We start from the raw sequence: 20353 nt of genomic DNA, 5'->3' as shown, positions 1-20353 counted from the left end.
CTATTTTAATTTTAAAAAACTTAATAATAAGATTTTTAAAAGATTATACAGCAGGTTTTGTGCTAACTTTTCTCATGCCAATAGAGATATAATATGTATCTTAATTTTCTAGAGTCCAACTTGGAGAATCAAGAACAGAGCATGGAGGCAAAAGGCAGATAGAAGTATGAACCAAGCTGCTGTAAATCCTTAGATTATCAAAATAAAAACATATTTTAGTATTCATGAATTGAATGTAGAGCCAAAGCTTTGAAACTAAACTCAAACATAAGTTTCAATAAAATTTATTTCTTATAAGAAATAGCTATCAGAGGGTCACTTGGGTGGCTCAGTGTGTTAAAGCCTCTGCCTTTGACTCAGGTCATGATCCCGGGGTCCTGGGATCAAGCCCCACATCAAGCTCTCTGCTCAGCCAGGAGCCTGCTTCCCTTCCTCTCTCTTTGCCTGCCTCTCTGCCTGCTTATGATCTTGGTCTGTCAAATAAGTAAATAAAATCTTTAAAAAAAAAGAAAAGAAATAGCTATTAGAGACACAAGATGAATTGGCCCATTTTATTTATTTATTTATTTATTTGACAGAGAGAGCAAGATCATAAGTAGGCAGAGAAGCAGGCAGAGAGAGAGGGGTAGGCAGTCTCTCCACTGAGCAGAGAGCCCGATGCAGGGCTTGATTCTAGGACCCTGAGATCATGACCTGAGCGGAAGGCAGATGCTTAACTCACGGAGCCACCCAGGTGCTGAATTGGTCCACTTTAAATTTAGAATCTGAATCTACTTTTTAAATTTTAAAAGCAGTGGGTAACTACATTTATATAGTAGGTAAGGGAAAATTTAGATTTTTCAAGAACTGTAACGCTTAACCTTTTTTTTTTTTTTTTTTTTTTTTGGTTAGGGTATTCAAACCATTGAGAATCTAATGCAATTTTGGACTCCTTCCTTAGGAAAAAATTATGATCATTTAAAATTTTGTGCATTATTTTGAAGGTTCATAGATTTCTGAAATCTTAGACCCTATATAAAACCATTCTAGAATACTGTTCTTAATAACATCAATACCCATTTTATCCATTGTTTTATACATACATAAAATGTTCATTGCTCTTTAATTCATACCTATACAGACTGGAGGGCTGGGCTGCCAGAAGTATCGATTTTCTACCTGAATGCAGGTTATTCTTTCCTCTCCTTGAAGCTCATATCCTGGGTCACACTGAAAAACAACAGTGTCCCCAGGTTCTCGTCCATCCCCATTTCGAGTCCCATTCATGGGAACCCCTGGGTCACGACATGCAGTGGCAACAGAACCTATCAAAAGACAGAAACAAACCTTTAGTTTTGATGCTACCAAAATCAGTTTCAAAGTTCCAGACGTTACAGTTTAGAACCTTCCTCATATCTATGTGCTTTTAGAAATTTAACTTATAAAATGTTTGAGTCAATTTTTCAATCTTTACACAAAAAACTAATTTTAATTGTTTTTTGTTGTTTTGTTGTTGTTAATTTGTGTGCTAATTTGTTTCAAGAAGAGACATGACATTTTAGTAGCTCAATAATAGATTTCCTGAGAATTATTAGATGCTCTGTGAAAGACTGTGCAGAGGATGAAAAGAAAGCCACAGAGAGTTTTTTTCTCTGCAACAGATCTATTCCATAAAGGACTTGTATCTAGAATATATAAAGAACTCTTCAAACTCAAGTGTGGTCCAGGGGGAAGAAGAAGAAAAAACATTCAATTAAAAAACGGACAAAAAACATTTCAATGAAGAGGATAGTGGATGGTACGTGAAAAGTTTTGTTTAACATCATTAACCATTAGGAAAATGCAAATTAAAACTGCAATGAGATATTACTATATACCTATCAGATCAACTATAATAAAAAATAAAATCACTGAATGCTGGCAAGGTTCTGGAGAAAATGAAATTACTCATGCATTGCTGTTGGAAATACAAAATTCTACAGCCACTCTGAAAAGAAGTATGGTAGTTTCTTGTAAGACTAATGTGTTTACCATACAGTTCAGTAATTATACTCTTGTACATTTATCCCAGAGAGATAAGGACTTAGGATCACATATGTATTTATTCATAGAAGCTAAAAAGTAGTAACAACCCAAATATCCTTCAACAAGTGATTAGTTAAACTGTATATTCATCAAAAGGAATATTACTCAGCAATAAAAAGGAATGACAATACACATGACAACTTAAGTGGATCTGAAAGGAATTATGCAGAGTGAAAAAATACAATATCAAATGGTTGCATACTGTATGACATTTTTATGTAACATCCTTGAAAAGACAAAAATCAGAAAGTTGAAAAACAGATTAGTGGGCACCAGAGGTTGTAGGGGGAGGGGATGGAAGGCAAAGATAACATGAGGTATTCTTGTGATGAACTGTACTGTGTCTTTATCATGGTGGTGGTAGTCATACAAATCTACCTAGAGCTAAATAAACATAAACACACAGGTATATGTAAAATTCATAAAATTTAAGTGACAGATTGTATCAAAGTCAATTTTCTGGCTGGGATATTGTGTCATATTTATACAAGAAGTTGTCATTGCAGGAAACTGGGTGAAGAGTATACAGGATCTCTTTATTTCTTACAACTGCATGTAAAAGTGTTTGAAAAAAAAATAAAAAATCATTAGAGAAAAGGAGAGCAGTATGAGGCTACTGTTCTTCTATATCCAGTATATGACACATTTAACAATAGAAACTCCAATTATTCAGGTTAATGGAACAAAATATTATTTTGAATTACCATAAAGTAGATTTACCCTAAAGCATATGGCAATTAAGTATCAAGACAAAGAAGCTATTAAAATTTCCACTTAAACCATTATTAAACTGCAATCATAAATGTAGGATTCAGCACTTGTATAAATTATTTTTTAAATTGCATATTAAACTAATGACACAAATTCCTGGATTACAGACACATAACTGATACTCACTCATTCATTCACTTACAACTTAATAGATCCCAAGCATTGTGTTAGGTTCTAGGAATACAAAGAGGAAATAAGCAAACACAAATAGAACTGAACAGACTTTCAAATTATTTTGCATAGTGGTGGTACCAAAAAAGAAATTCTGCTATAAACATCCTGAGTGAGTAGGTAGGTAGAAACAGATAAATGATGATAGATAGATAGTTGATAGATAGATGATGGATAGATAGCTTCTTTAATATGTCAGTCTATTAATCTGTCTAGTAAACTTGTTGTAGCTCATCTAATACACATCTACAACAAAGAAATCAGGGAATCTGCACATAGTATTGTAATGTTCTGATTCTTAATATTGTATGGGAATCAAAATGAACATATCAAGTAAAAAAACTTGACACAAAAAAAATAAAGGATATTGGTGGGATGTTAAGCCTGACATTGAATAAAAAGCAATAACTCTGTTAAGTGTTATCAAGTGACTCCTGATCTCAGCTCAGGTCCTGATTTCAGGGTCATGAGTTCAATCCCCATATTGGGCTCCATGCCCAGCATGGACCCTACTTAAAAAAAAAAAAAAAAAAAAGAGAGAGAGAGAGAATCTGTTTTAAAAAAAAAAAAAAAGGGCACATAGGTGCCTCATTCAGTTGAGCATCCAAATCTTGGTTTTCGCTCAGGTAATGATCTCCGGGTCCTGAACTCAAGCACCCTGCCAGACTCTGAGCTCAGCACCAATTCTGCTTGAGGTTCTTTCCCCATTCTCCTTCCTCTCCCCAGTCATGTATGTGCATGCCCCTTCTCTCTCAAAAAAAACTTTAAAAATAAAATAAAATGTAGTAATAACAAAAAAGTGACCATTCATATACGCATATATAATATGCATATATTTTGTTTACTTTTTCAGCAGACTAAAAAAGTTAATTTTTAAAGTGTTACAATTTTAAAAGAGTTACAAAATGTGGACAGCAAATATAATTTTACTGATCACTTAAATGAAGGAAAAGCTATGTATCTTTATATGTATAATCAAAAGACTTAGAGTTTTGCTTCATTTTTCTGGTAAAATATTGACTGAGCAATGACTATGGGCAGGGACTTTATGTATATAATTCCTTGAATATTCCTAACAACCTTATGAGACAAGTGGCATTATTATTCTCATTTTAGTGGTGAGGAAACCAAAGTTTAGAGAGATTAAGTAACCTGTCCAATACTACAAAACCTAAAGAGTACAGAACCAAGATCTGAACCCAAATCTGTCTTGGAACCCAAATACTTAAATGTTATACTAGATTGTCCTTTTGTACCTGCAACTGTTCCAGAGATGCAATTTTTCTCCTCAATAAAATAAAATAAAATAAAATAGATAATAAAATAAAATAATAAACCCCACTAAGAAATTATGGGAAAGATAGGGATTATATTGATAAATATAAAAGCTAGAGCTGTCATAAATTTGAACCATCCTAAAAATATTAAATTTACCTTCATAGGAATTCTTTTTGAAACAGTTGTTTTTAGTTGTTAATAAAAAATCCATACTAGAGAATATTGAGGGAATGGAACAGGGAATTAGTTCCAGTATCAAAGTGAATTTGTTCTGTAATGCCTTTGTGTCCCTTAGCAGAGCATCTCCTGAGCATCACAGACTCTGGGCAATTTTGATCTTCCCGTATTGATAGAGATCTTCTTGTGAAGTATTTTTGTAATAAACTGAGTCATTAAGGTTTTCTTGAATTGCTCTGGGATGGTTTTCACCCAAAAGAAACTGATATATGTATTTGTTTTACAACATATTAGTGGGGAGTGATGTTCTACATATGAGATTTATTTTTAAGATGGTTTTGTTGGGAAAGAATTGATATAAATAAGAAATGTGGTCAACTTTCAATGTGAAAAGTGGTTAAAATAATATGACTTTGATATGATAATGAACATATAGTTTCTGAAAATATGGCTTTGCCTTTGGGTCTGGTTAACTTGAGGACAGGTGGTGAACACATATTGTTCCTTTTTCTCTCAATTAATAAACAAATTAGGTTAAGATTTTAAAGCACAGTAGAGAATGATGGGGCTTAAAGAAAGACTGATTTTATATATATATATATATATATATATATATATATATATATATATATATATATTTCCCCCCCCTGCTTGGAATTACTTGAGTTCTAAAAGCAACTCATTAGATATGTACAGGAACAATTATTTGGTGTGAATGCTGTTGTCTTATTTACTTTATTTATTCAAAGTTTGATCTCCATACTGGGTATACTCTGTGTTTGTGGGCAAAATTTAATAATTTTAGTATCAATCATTCTTGTTTTCTGTATTGAATAGAAGGTATAACCATTGAAGAAAATAAATAACCACTTAAGGAGCCATACAATATCCCCTTGGGAATTAGAGGTAATCTCACATAATTAGGATAATTAAATTAGCAGTTTTATAATGCTAGAGCTTAAGGTATTAGTCACATATATAAAAATAGATAGATAATTTTTATTTGATATTAATTTTTCACTTTTGTAGAATATAAAATTCTCAGAATTTATAATTCTTATTTGCTTTTTCTTTTTGTTACATAAATTTTTAAGTATATCTTTGATTCTTTTTATTTTCCTCTTCTGGAATAATATGTAGGGCATTTCTATGTAATAAAGACTGTTTTGTAAGTAAGTACTTTAATTTAGCAACTCCTTTAAACAAATTAAATATACATATGTCAGAAAATAATACACTTACCACCAATGTATTAACATGAGTGATTTCTATTTATTTTCTTCATTTTTTAAATTGTTTCAAATTTAATTGATGGAATAAACATCTGTATTTGTTCTATTAGGTTGACATGTGTCATTCATTCCTGATTTTTCTCTAACATATATATGTAAACAGAAATTCCAACAAAGATAAAGGGTCTTAACCTGGTGTGTCACCTGCAATGATACCATGAAAGGAACATTCTGGAAATGACACATAATAGGCTATTTATATATATTATATAATATCCAAATATAGCTTGGATTGAACTTACAAAACCTTATTAATTGACAATAAAAGATAACTGCCCTTCTTTGTTTCCCTCCCCTCAAAACTGGCCATTTATATTAACGGTCATTCTAGAATTTGATTAAGTGGCTACTGTAAATTCCTCTCTTTATACTAGATGACTATTCCATAGAAATGATAATAGTCACAGGGAAAAAGTATATAACTAGACAATATGAATAGTTAATATGTAATATTTTTGACACTATCTTTCAAATCCTGTGTTATGAGCTGTTTTTCATTTGATTGAGGAAAAAGTCTAAGTACTACAGTTCTCTAGTAGTTAGTATTTTTCCAGTAAGAAAATTCAGGCTTACAAGGGATAAGAAACTTGCTCAACATCACACAGTTATTTACAGTGGTTAAAGTGGAAATGTAGAAATGAAAACGTATCCAAGGACATTTCTTAAATAAAAATGTTATTGTCTTTGAAATAAAAAAATGCTTAACATGTAGACTACGTTATTAAACTTAATCGATATGATTACTTAAAGTGAAATTTCTAAAATATGTCATTAAACTTCAAGTGTCATTTTAAAATTGAAAGAGCATCTACCTATCATTCTGATGCAGCAACCCAAAGGACTATATATTGACAACATTTGAATTTAAATCTAATTAATGCTTTACTAAAAACAGTTGCATAGCTATCAACGTATCTGTCTTATCCACAGGTATATATTGTGTCAAACTAAATAAACTCTGTGTATCTAAGAAAGAGAAGCAGTTAAACATGAAGAACAGTTAATTTAGAAGAGATTCCAATAAAAAATGATAGTAATGATTGCTATCTCTATTGAGAACATATACCTTCCAAAGCATTAGGCTAAAAGTGAAGTTTATACTCTTAATCTAAAACACCAAATCCTTAAGCTATTATTATCATGTCCATTTTTAAGTGGGTAAAATGAGCCTCAGTGATTTTAAGTGCTTGCTCTTAGCAGAATGGGGATTTGAATTCAAGAAATAAGAGTTTTAACCACTATGGTATACTGTCTCAGTAGAATCTTATGCCATTATCAGATAAAACAAAACAAAGTCATGACCTACTAATGGGACTTTTACAGTTGTTTATTGTTAAAAGAATTAGATCTAGTTTTAAATGGAAAGGCAGAAATATTGAGCAGCTTATAATTCTTTATAGCTATACAACAAAAATTTCTTGCTGCTAATATTTCACCATAAAGGGGAGCAAAAAAGACAGACTCTAAGTTCTTTTCATAGGTATTACTAAGAACAACAGAAATACAATCTAGCCATATATATGGTAAATTTAGCCATATATGTCCCAGATGGTATTCTTTAATTACAAAACTAAGGACATTCCACTCCAATGGTTTCTTTTATTCTCTCTCTTCTTCTCATCATCTTTTGCCCGATTTCTTCTCTTATAGTTCATTGAGCGAGTAGAAGAAGTAACACAGGGATACCCTCCCTTTAGCACCACTAAATTTATCATCCCACTGGTGTCTGCACCTATATTTTCGGCTTCCTCTGTGGTTGGAAGAGAGAAGGTGTTTTGCTCTGTATAAATTCAACCCTAGTTCTTGGGCTGCGGGTATTAAACTCTCCTTATCTCTCAAGGACTTTATTCCTAAACATTTTTTTTTTATCTCTTCTGAATTACCAGTTCTTCTTTCCTCAGTGGTTCATTCCCAATAGCATACAGACATAATTTATATATTCCATCTTCAATAAACAAACAACACTCTTATTATACCTCCATTGTCTTCCAATTATTTTCCCCATTTCTCTCCTTTAACAGGAAACATTAAGCATCTCTCTTGAGATACAAGAGAGATGTATCTTAAGTACAATTAGTTGTACTTGAGGTACAACTAATTCCAATTTCATCATCAACTTGGCATCTGATATATTCACTGAACTGCTCTTGTCAAATCTAGCTGCCAGATCCAATGGTAACTTCTGTACCTTCTTTTTTCAGAAACTTCTCTGCAACATATGCCACAACTGATAGCTCATTCCTTCCTTCTTCAAGCACTTGTTTTATTGGTGTCCCAGTCCTCAGACTCTGCTAGTTTTCTTTTTGGCTTATTTGCCATTCCTTTTACAGTATCATAAATTTCTATCTGTTTAACCTAATGACTGTTTCTATCTTTTTAACCTAATGACTGAGGACTAGAACACTCCAGGGATTAGTGCTTAATGTTCTTCTCCCTTCATACAGTTTCCTGCAGGATAACTTCATCTGACCTCCTGGTTTTAAATACTCTTTTTAGCTTAATGCCTCTTGATCATTAAGCATTGATGTCCCCCTTGAGTTTCAGATCATGCTATTCAACTGCTTATTTAGCTCCTTTACTTGGATATCTAATAGACCCATCATTTACCACACCCAAAACATTCATAAAATTGTAAGATCTTTTAATTTTCAGATTTTTGGGAAAGAAAACTATAAAAAGCTATTAAAATTTCACTTGTGTATATAATTTTTCCTATGCTATTGATGTCAATAAAATCAAAGAAATGAAAGTTCCAGTTGGAAACAAAAAAATGTCTTATTGCTGACTTCTAATTTATTAAACCATCTAGATAAGAATAGCTTTGTTAGAATTAAATTCACCATAGGAGTTAAAAATCACTGACATTAAGAAATAAATTGAATATTGGCAAAAATATAAAGTCTTACAATTTTTACTCTTTTTAAGCTAGTGATTTTACCTTGTATGGTAACATTTGATATAAGTAGTACAGCATATGACTGAGTTCTCAACATTGTTACAACTCATCAGTGCTATAAATATACTTCTGACTTCTCATCTTATGTTTGTTTTAACATAAATGAGAGTGTAATTTAATCAGAAATATGCACTTCACCTAATACATATTTTACAATCCTAACCAGTGCATATACAGATTTCAAGTACAGTATGGATGATGGCTTGAACTATGATTCAGAATTAGTGTCTGAATGACTGTCTTAGTGACCTTGGGCAAACTGACGTTCCAGTTTTCTTATTGCATTGTTTTCTGCAATAGGGAATAAATACACTAAAGTCACTCATAAGTTCCAGTGTGTCCTTTCTATTCAGAAAATTGACTCTTTGATATAAACTTGTTTATCTCAAGACCTTTCAAAAAAGAAAAACCTAGGATTTCATTTAGTTGAATAAGTAATGTTATCAGAAACAAGAGAGACCTAGAATCTAGTCTCACCTATGGTAAGAAAGGACACTGATCACATTGTACTCGTTCCCTGAATTTTAGCTGCCTCATCTGTAAAACTGGCATGGTAATATTTTACCTGCCTGATTTAGTATCAGATAAAATCTTAAAGTTCTATTCTAATAATTATGTTATATAATCTTATGAAAATATCAATTTTGAAGTGAATCGTTAAAAACCAGCGGTTTTGTACATTTTTGCAATGTTAGGAAACTTCAGCAAGGTCATGGTCCAAATTTGGTATTCACAAGGCCTTACATTCATTCCCCTCTTCCTGTTTCATTGCTTTATCCTCTTGTATTGACTGAGAAATGGCACTATATTTTCCACTTCACTATCTATAAGGAAATGAAATTGGGTAATGGGAATATTTAACCTGGAAGAAAATTCCATCCAGAGTCAAATCAGAAAATATTTGAAATGCAGATGGCAACCTAGAGGTGGATTTCACCCAGGAGTATTTTGCCCTTGATTGAGCTCTTGTTTTGTACAAGATCCATCAATTTTATAAAGAATGTTCAACATCATTACTAGGCCTACACTCTGCCAGCTACTCAGTAATGTGGCTATCTTTAGAATTTCATTATGTTTCTAAGGCTACACCTAATGATATGGCAAGTCAGGTTAAAGTAGATGGCAGCATGACAGAGACATTCCCATCAACCTAGGAGGGAAACAAAGCTGTTAATGCATGGGATGCAAAAGGAACCTCAAAGCCAGAGTTGCACTATACTTCTAAGAATATAGAAATTTATTTTAAAAATGCATATTCAATTATTTCACCAGATTATTATCATGCACCCACAATGATCCAGGTATTATGCTTGATATTGGAGGTATATTTTAATGAGACTCCACCTCCCTGCCTTCGTTGTGGCTTATGCTTCAATCTGAGGACAAAAGTGGGAATAAAATTACTGATACAATTTTTGTGAAATCATAAGGCATGTTAGGTTGATGACCCAAAGTTACCTATACAGGAAACCGGTTTTACATCTAAAAATTATAAAAGACTATATAAAAGTCTAATTTGAAATTGAAATAGAATATTATGGTATCACTAGAAAAAATAAGCAAAAAACATACAAAAATGGTTTCACATTATTTTTAACTAACAATATATAGTCTCAGTGCACTTTGTTTTACATCATTAAACAATTTCCTATTCAACCAGATTCATTTAGCATTTGTTAAATTCTAAGTACCAGGGGCAGTGTCAATTTCTAGGAATACAAATATTAATATGATAACATCCTTGCTCTTCAAAGGAATGTAATCTAAGAGAGACAGCAGATGGCTACATAACTTTAATATAATAAAATGAGTATTAATATCAGGTGACTCTTTATCATTCAAACTGGAAAGTTCTGGGAATGAAACATGGAGTTAAAAATAATGCATGTAATTAAAAATATGTATTGACCGGCACCTGAGTGCCTCAGTCATTAAGCGTCTGCCTTCAGCTCAGGTCCTTAGGTCGTGATCCCAGGGTCCTGGGATTTAGCCCCACATCAGGCTTCCCGCTCCGTGGGAAGACTGCTTCTCCTTCTCCCACTATTCCTGCTTGTTTTCCTGCTCTCACTATCTCTCTCTCTGTCAAATAAATAAATAAAATTAAAAAAATATATATCCATTGACTAACAAAATTGGTATTATATTGATGAACATTTCAAAATAGTTATCCATACAAAAACTCTTTTTTTTTTAATATTTTATTTATTTATATAACAGAGAGAGAGAGAGAGCGATCACAAGTAGGCAGAGAGGCAGGCAGAGAGAGAGGGGGTAAGCAGGCTCCCTGCCGAGCAGAGAGCCCGATGCGGGGCTCGATCCCAGGACCCTGAGACCACGACCCGAGCCGAAGGCAGAGGCTTTAACCCACTGAGCCACCCAGGTGCCCCCAAAAACTCTTTTTAAAGTAATTTCTTAAAAAAATCGTATATTTATGCACAAAGAAACATATTCTTTATATGAATTACCTAAACATTCAAAATAATGTAATCAAAATAATCATTTGTGGTACATATGCACAGTTTTCATTGGTTTCTTGCCCATTATGTAGTGCCTTTTACTTTTTTTTCCTAAAGAATTAATATATTCTTATTTTTATCAGTATTGTTGAAGATACTTTAAATACATTTAAAATTGACATATTCAAATGATGTCTCCACAGGCCATACTATTTTTACTTGAGAAAGTTTTCTCTTTATAGGTGCTGAGATATCTGGTATGTTTAGGGCTAATTTTTAAAATGGAGGAAAGTCTCAATTTGGGTTTTTTTTTTTTTTCATACAGAAATGTGCATACATTTCAGCTCAAATATTTTCACAGATACTGAATTTTATTTCTTTTCAGATATCTTTCTTTGACAAAGATTTTTACAACGTAAAATTTGTTAAACAAGTTTTCTTATGATTTTTTTTTTAAATTAGGCTCCACACCCAGCATGGAGCCCAATGCAGGACTTGAACTAACAACGCTGAGATCAAGACCTGAGCTGAAATCAAGATTTGGATGCTTAGCCAACTAAGTCACCCAGGTGCCCTTAAATTATGATTTTTAAAATATTCACTTATAAGCTGTGTAATTGTTTTATCAATTTTATTCCATTTCAGCATAAAATATTAATGTAATACAATTAAACATAAGATAGTTTCAAATTGCAAGTAAAATAGTTTGAGCTTCCACAATTTTATAGAAATATTTAAATTTTTTTCCTGATGCTAAACTTTATTGTTGATAATTGTAATTCACCAAAAACTTCAAAGCTGAAGATCTTTACCACTCTAATAACTGAATATTTTGACTAAAGATTTTCAACTGATTTAATGAAAACCACATTTAAAGTTTTCATTTTCGAAGAATTTCAACACCATTGCAGAGCGTTTTGATCAGTTTTGCAAAAGAGTGTTTTGGAGATGCAAACCTTTCAAAGTCTGAATGACGATTAACAGCAAAAAGAGAAAATGGTACTGACATGCTCAAGTTTACTTATTCATTTTTTGAATCAGCATCCATCTGCCACACACACACAGATGTAATTCAATTATTTCACTCTATATAAATATATCTTTAAATTTTAACATTTTTATTGTGATAAGTAACGTTTCCTCAGCCACAGTTAAGAGTTACATGTACACCACAACCAATTCTAAGTATATTTCTGTTCCTTAATTTTATGAGAGCTTTGTTTTTATCTGAGGCTATTTATCATCAAAATTTGTATTTGTACTTTTATCACAAAACAAATAACTATATTTAATATTAAAATTTTAAAATGTGAACTTAGTCTTAAAAATATTCAAAAGAGGGGCGCCTGGGTGGCTCAGTGGGTTAAGGCCTCTGCCTTCGGCTCAGGTCATGATCCCAGGGTCCTGGGATCGAGCCCCACATTGGGCTCTCTGCTCTGCAGGGAGCCTGCTTCCTCCTCTCTCTCTCTCTGCCTGCCTCTCTGCCTACTTGTGATCTCTGTCTGTCGAATAAATAAAAATCTTAAAAAAAAAGTCATTTAAAAAAAATATTCAAAAGATAATTGTTGGCTTAAAATTAAAAAAAATGTACTATGGTGTTAACATATATAGAAGTGAGAGAAATGAAAACAATAGCCCAAAGGACTGAAGGGGAAATGGAAATACACCATTGTGAGGTTCTTATATGAGAAGTAGTGTAACAGAATTTGATGATAGGTTTTGCTAAGTTAAGAATGCATGTTATAAATATTAGAACAGGTACCAAAAAAAAGTATAATTAATACATCAAGAAAGTGAAATTAAGAAGAAAAATCCCATTTAAAATTGCATGAAAAGAAAGAAATACCTCAGAATAAATTCAACCAAGGGGGCAAAAGACCTGTAGTTGAAAACTACAACACTTTAAGGAAAGAGATTAAAAAAAGACACAAATAAATGGAAAGATACTCCATGATTGGAAGATACTCCATTGAAAGATACTCCATTGATTAGAAGAATTAATATTGTTGAAATGTTCATACTACACAAAGTAATCTACAGTCAGTGCAATCCCTCTCAAAATTCCAATTCCACTTTTCGTAGAAATAGAACAAATAATCCTAAAATTTGCAAGAACTACAAAAGGCCCTGTATAGGAAAGCAATATTGGTAAAGAAGAAAAAAGCTGGAGCCTCACGTTCCTGACTTCAAACTCTATTACAAAGCTTTCATAATTAAAACAGTGTGTATTGTCATAAAAATGGAACACATAGATCAATGGAACAGAAAACTCAGAAATAAGCCACACATATATGGTCAATTAGTTTACAACAAAGTAATCAAGAATATACCATGGGGAAAGGACAGACTATTCAATAAATGGTGTTGGAAAAATTAGACAGCCAAAAGCAAGAGAATGAAACTATCTTCTATTATACACAAAAATTAACACAAAGTGGATTAAAGACTTGAATGTAAGAGCTGAGGCCATAAAACTCCTAGAAGGAAACACAGGCACTAAGCAACTTGAGATACATCTTGGTGATATTTTAAAAAATCTGCCACCAAAAGCAAAAACAAATAAGTTCGACTGTATCAAAATAAAGAGCTTCTGCATAGCAAAGGAAACCATCAACAAAATAAAAAGTCAACATCTAAATGGGAGAAAATATTTGCAAATCATATATCTGATAAAGGGCTAATATCCAAAATATATTAAGAACTCACATAACTCAGCAGAAAACAACAACTAGAGGACAAAAACAAACAAAAAACGATCTAATTAAAAACTGGGCAGAAGATCTGAACAGACATTTTTCCAAAGATGTACAGATGGCTAACATGTGCAGGAAAAGATGATCAACATCATTAATCATCAGAGAAATGCAAATTGTAATCACAATGAAATATTATTTCACATCTCTTAGAATGGTTGTTATCAAAAAGACCAGAAACTATAAGTGGTCTCAAGGATATAGTGAAAAGGTAATCTTTGTGCGCTGTTGGTAGAAATGCAAATTTGTGTGGCCACTATGAAAAACGGTACATTGATTCCTTAAAAAATTAAAAATAGAATTGTTAAATGATCCAGCATTTCCAATTCTGGGTATTTGTCTGAAGGAAATAAAAACACTAACTAAAAAATATGTATGTACCCCCATATTCACTGTAGCACTATTTATAATAGCCAAGATATTGAAAAACAAACAAACAAACAAACAAGTGTTTATTGTTAAATGAGTGGCTAAAGAAATTGGTGTGTGTGTGTGTGTGTGTGTGTGTGTGTGTGTGTGTGTGTGTGATGGAATACTATTTAGCCATAAAAAAGAATGAAACTTTGCCATTTAGGACAGCATGGATGGACACTGAGACCATTAAAATATGTGAAATAAGTCAGAGAAAGACAGATAACATATGATTTTTCTTACATGTGTAAAATAAATTTTTTTCTTATATAACAAAAAAATAAACAGAAAACAAAACTTGTAGATACAGAGAACCAATAAGTGGTTGGCAGAGACAGGGAATAGGGGAGGTGAAGAAATGGGAAAAAGTGTTCAAAAAGTTAAAAAAAGTTAATAGAGGAGAAATATAAAAGGAACAATGAACAGGTGGATCCAATAAAATTGATAGTAATATGGTAGACAAATTCAACTCTATGAAAAATTTACATTAAATGTAAATGGCCTAATATTTCAAAGGCTATAAATATAAAAAAGGGGAGATTTTTAGACTGTATAAAGAACTGAGACTCAATAATGTGCTAGCTACTAAAAACCTGCTTTAAATATACAGACACACCAAGTTAAAAGGATGCTAACTAGTACACCAATGTTAGACTAATCATAAGATATTTAATATGAGACAAAGAAAGTTCAAGGCATGGTAAGTTATCAATGAAAAAGAGACATCTTTCTTGGTAATGAAAAAGTCAACTCATTAAAAAGCACTTAAAATGTTATACACATATCTTCATAATACACAAAGCAAAAATATGACAGGACAGAAAGCATAAATAGACACATCCACAATTGCAACTTGACATCTCAACACTTCTCTTTCATAGTTGATAAAAAAAAAATGGACAGAAAACCAGTAATGACATAGAATTTTTCAAACACAACACTATCAACCAATTATACCTAATTGATATTTATAGAACATGACATCCAATAATAGCAAGTGCATATTCTTTTAAAATACAGATAGTACTTTAGAAAACTATATGCTGGACCATAATGCAAGTCTAAGTAAATTTAAAATTATTAAAATGTTAAAATTTTAACTGAATTTATAATACTAGATTTTTTTCCCTTACACAATGAACTTTCAAAGACAACACTTTGATCTCATGAAGTGGTTGTAAACAAAACTTTTACTGGAGTTAATATTTGAGGCAATTGATGCTACTGATTCTTGAAAGCAATGATGTGACTGATATAAAATTGGACTTATTGAGCTAATTGTAAAGTTCTTCTTCAAAGGAAGCTGGCATATTACTTTTCATATGCATGAGGAAGAAAATTTAGAACACAAAGCAATGAAATTACTTAAGTAGAACTCTCATTTTCTCTAAATAAAACATCATGTTTTTTAAGCAGATCTAGGTCTTCTGGCTTTCACATGGTCAATTGACACTGCTATGGTCCCCATGTATGTTAATACACATTATGTGGAAGTTGTATTTTCATAATCAATTTTATTTTTAATTGAGATGTTATTGGGCTTTTTGATGATTAATATATGGGCTTTATTAACAATGTGTATAGAATCCTTAATATGTAAGTACTAAAAATCTAAAAACTATGTAGTTAATTTAAACAGCTATTCTAATGATTTATTGTCTGAAAATGTGTGGAGAATTTGTTCATAAAACAAGAATACCACACGTCAGTATCTTGAAATAACATACTCTTAGCTCTAAATTCCCAACATTTCATGTTTTACTATCATACACATTACATTCTCAACCAAAATAACCCATCTGTCATATAAGGTTAATATATTAGTAGAAAAAAAAAAAAAAACAACAAACAGTCCATTACTACAAATGCTATTGTGGTGCCAGAGAGCACTTTCATTTAGGAAACAATTACACTAAAAAGAACATGGCTAAGAAGACAAGTATTTTAAAATAACCAAGACTTATTTAATGCATCAGATACTTTAAATTGATGATGCTGGAGTTAATACATGATCATGACTTCAAATGACCATTTCATTATATTTTATATTTTAGAATATAAAATTTTCCCTCCACCGTCTATATAATGCTAACATGATACATGAAATAATAAAGTCTCACGTCATTCTATATTATACTATGTTTTGGTTGCACAGAAAAATAATCAACCATCATATTATTTCTTTTGTAAAACATTTTTACCACTTATCTAAACATGTTTTATTGAAATGGGATTATGTGGACTCTGCTGCTTTTAAAAATGTGTTTCTTGATGCACTAAAATACTTTGACTTACAAGTACTAATAAAAATATTCTAGATTCTTTCATGCTATCTTTTGGGAGCCCAGTTTTAACTTTTTCAAAGATAAGTTTGCTTTACATCTTCGTGGATCTCTGCTTAGGCTCTTCTTGACAGCATCCTTTGGCTCACTGACCTGATTTTTGGATGGTGTAATCAGCATCTTAAGAAGTGAATATTTAGTACATACATTTTCATTAAGCATATACTTTTTAAAATCTCACTGCTGCCATTAATGTGCACTGCAATAAAATTTTAAAAAATTATGTCTGTGATAAAATATATAGTTGTGAATCGACCCCATAAAGTAAATAACAAAAACACTCATAGTAAGAACATGTGGACTATATGCTTCAGCTTTCCAGCACATCTCCTGAGCCTCTGCTTCTGTGCCTATTTCAAGAACACATTTTTCCTGCTAATCCTTCCAATTCATGTCCTGACATCTTTATGTATCTTTCAAACCACAGCAAGACTATGACATAACTTGCTGTTATACAAAAGAGCTTGCAGAGCAACAGCATCAAATGCTTCTCCCACTACCTTTCAAGATCTGAACAAGTTAGATGTTCGTATCTGAGAATATTTTATTTATATACAAGTGTCCTATAAATTCTCCTTGAAAGGGATGAATTACCCGGTATATGTAAAAGATTAGAAAGTGAAGATGGATTATCAGTATTTGTTTTTCAAATTTAATCACACATTATAATTACTGAGCCCTGTAAACATATCTCACTCATAGCTAGATGAGATCAAATACAAGACAGAGGTCTAATAAATATACGTTGGGAATTTAAGCAGAATACTACTCTATTGCTGTAGAATACTGGCCTATCTTGGCCAAAATAATGATACTTTACTAAAAAAACAAACAAGAAAACAAATAGAAAATACAGATCCGAGTGCCAAACCATCAGGATGCTCGGACAACATGCATAAACTAGGATTTTCCTGGGCAAACTGGACCATATGGCAAATCTAATACAATTTGCACATAATGTCAGAGCAGTACAGATGTGGAAGTGACTAATTCTGCCTAGGAGTTCATTGGTACCAGAAGTATCATTTGTCCTGGACCTTGAAAAATGCCCAAGAATTGATAGATTTTGAATGTGGACCTATGTGTTTCAGGAATATGGAAGAGAAGCAGAAATGTGAAAGGACTTTGCCCTCTCAGAACAGTGTAGTTAGATGACTGGATGTGTATAATAAGTAGTGAAGGATGAGGCTGGCAGGTAGTTCGGGTGCAAATTGTGGAGGCTTCCAATGTAATTCCAAAGTTTTGAACTTATGACTGTGTGCTCGTTAAAAAAAAAAAATGAAAATGGAAAGGTGATGTCTGATTTGTATTTTAGAAACATTAGGTGGGAATGTGGAGAGAAGTCTGGCTGGAGGGATAATGAAGTGAGTGGCTAGTTGACTGTCACAGCAATGCGGGCCATGATAATGAGGATGGGAACAAAGGCAGGGGCACCATGCAGTCTTCTGAGGCCAGGAGACGTCAAGCTCTCCTGGCTAAGGGATCCATTTCCTTGCGAATTTTCAACAGCATAAGCTATGGGCCTTCGTAATTCTCTATTACCCAGTGGGGTAGATTCTTAACAGAGAGGTCAGAGAGTGAAGAGCATAGAAAAAGCTCTGTCAAAATCAACTATTCTGTGGGCAAATGACAGCATGATACCCCAAAGATGTCCTCCCTGTGGAACTAAAGTGGGACAAGAGAGGCAGATTACACATTTAAGCAGGGGATATAGAGGCTGACTGCTGAGAACCGAGGACAGCACACAGGACAGCATGAGGTGGCTGTGTCAGACTTAAGTAGCTCTGATTAAGCAAAAATGCCTTGCAGACTGTAACACCAAGAGGCAGCGACATACTCTACAAAGAATGAACGGATCATGAAATGGGAGGCATGTGGCTGCCGATAGTGGCTTAATGATGATTATGAAGTTGGTATGTGACCTACATTTTAGCTCAATTCACTTGCACCAAGTTCAGTGAAATACATTTCTTTGGTTGCATTTTGTTGCCGAAGGCTCTTCTCCTCCTGTTGCCTGACTTGTTCCTCTTTTTAAAATTCATTATTTGATACTCACTAAACAATGGCTTTTTGCTCAAAAGAGGATTGGGCATTGAGGAGGTGGGGGGAAAGTGGACAGAATACAATATAAGTCTGATTTAATTAAAATGATACAGCCTGATTTGGCTATGGCTGTCCTGGCTTATGCTTGTTGTCCTGCTTAATTTTAAATAGTGTCTTCTTCCACTCTCAACAATTATCTTAGACTTGGAAAATAAATTATAGGATTGTCCTAAATAGAAAATGTGTTCTTTATGGACATTAGGGAGATAAACATACTCACAGTACATTTGGGGAGCAAAGATCACATAATTAAAACATTTTCAGAACAATGAATTATTAACTATTTATTCTCCTCTTTGAAAAAAAAAATACAACTAGTGCTTGGGGCATGGGCTGAAATATCTTTTAAAAAGTGAGGTCAGAAAATGTTTTATAAAGAGAAGTCTTGGTGTCAAGTCTGGAAAAATGAGCAAGACTTAAGCAAAAGGAGGAGAGAAATGGTTAAGGTAAAAAACATTTACACAGAAAGCAGCACAGGGTGTGTGTGTGAGTGAGTGTATGAGTATGTGTGTGCATTTATGAAACTAAAGAGATTTGCCTGAGTGAAAGGGAAAATGCAATTGAGAAATAATTAGAGATAAATATGTTTACTAACGGGTCCCTTAATAGACTTGCCTACGATAAATGAACAAATGAATGAATGAGAGACATGATTCAAATTTACATAGGGAAGCAGACGTTAGGTAAGCCACTAAAGTGACAAACTCTGCCCTTTAAGCCAAATTTCACCTATAGTAGTGCTTTATTTCTCTGTAGTCTGTTAATGTTTTCTTTAAGATTATTTACTTTGAAATTAAGATAACTTTACATAAAACTCCTTATTTTCAGTTTCGTTTTAAAAGTAGCCTGTCCTGGGGTGCCTGCGTGGCTCAGTGGGTCAAGTGGCCCGACTTCTGATTTCAGCTCAGGTCAAGATCTCAGGGTTCTGAGATTGAGGGGAGTCTGGTTTGGGATTCTCACTGCTGTTCCCTTCCCCCATCCCTCTCAAATCAATCAATCCATCTTAATAAATAAATAAATAAATAAATAAATAAATAAATAAATAAAAGTAGCCCTTCCACCTATAGTGCAAAATGACTATAGCCAGAGAGGACAGCGGTCCCTTCTAAATGGCCTTGCGTGCACTCCAGCTTTTTTCCATGCTTCACCACGGCTTTGCTTGTGTAAGCTGTGGTACTTGGGAGCATAATCAGAAACACAAGCTGATTAAATTGTAGAACTTCATTGTAACTAATAATTTTTTTTAACAATTTATAATTAAAAGCTTTCTATTTCCTCTGGCATATTAATACATGTATCTAAATAATAACAAGAGCATAATTACGTCAATAACTACAAAGCATTTACTAGGCACCTGTCACAGTAAAAAGCTCCCTTCAGTCACATGTGGATTTGAGCCACAGCTCCAGGCATCTGTTAGTACTATGACCTTAAAAAAATAAACACATTTTCTGAACCTCTCTGTATTTATGTGGAAAATGGGGATGACCCAACATAAATCATATGGCTTTGTGAGGATTAAATAAGATTAGGTATATAAAGTACATGACATGTTTTCTGGCACACCAAGAAAGATCTC

The 20353-nt window shown here is 32.9% G+C and overlaps 1 protein-coding gene across 5 annotated transcripts in view; it reads right to left on the bottom strand.

Moving 5' to 3' along the window:
• Positions 1-20353, bottom strand: part of CSMD3 (CUB and Sushi multiple domains 3) — a 1255873-nt gene that overhangs the window by 285874 nt on the left and 949646 nt on the right. For all 5 annotated transcript variants that reach the window (XM_047727675.1, XM_047727671.1, XM_047727673.1 and 2 more), the window contains one exon: positions 1113-1304. In XM_047727675.1, coding sequence (XP_047583631.1) covers positions 1113-1304 — 192 coding nt within the window. The remainder of the gene's footprint in view (positions 1-1112; positions 1305-20353) is intronic.

Source organism: Lutra lutra, chromosome 4 (assembly GCF_902655055.1).
Source record: "Lutra lutra chromosome 4, mLutLut1.2, whole genome shotgun sequence".
In the NCBI taxonomy this organism is placed as follows: domain Eukaryota; kingdom Metazoa; phylum Chordata; class Mammalia; order Carnivora; family Mustelidae; genus Lutra; species Lutra lutra.
Note: the sequence above shows the minus strand (reverse complement) of the source record. Positions and strands in the feature narration are given on the sequence as shown.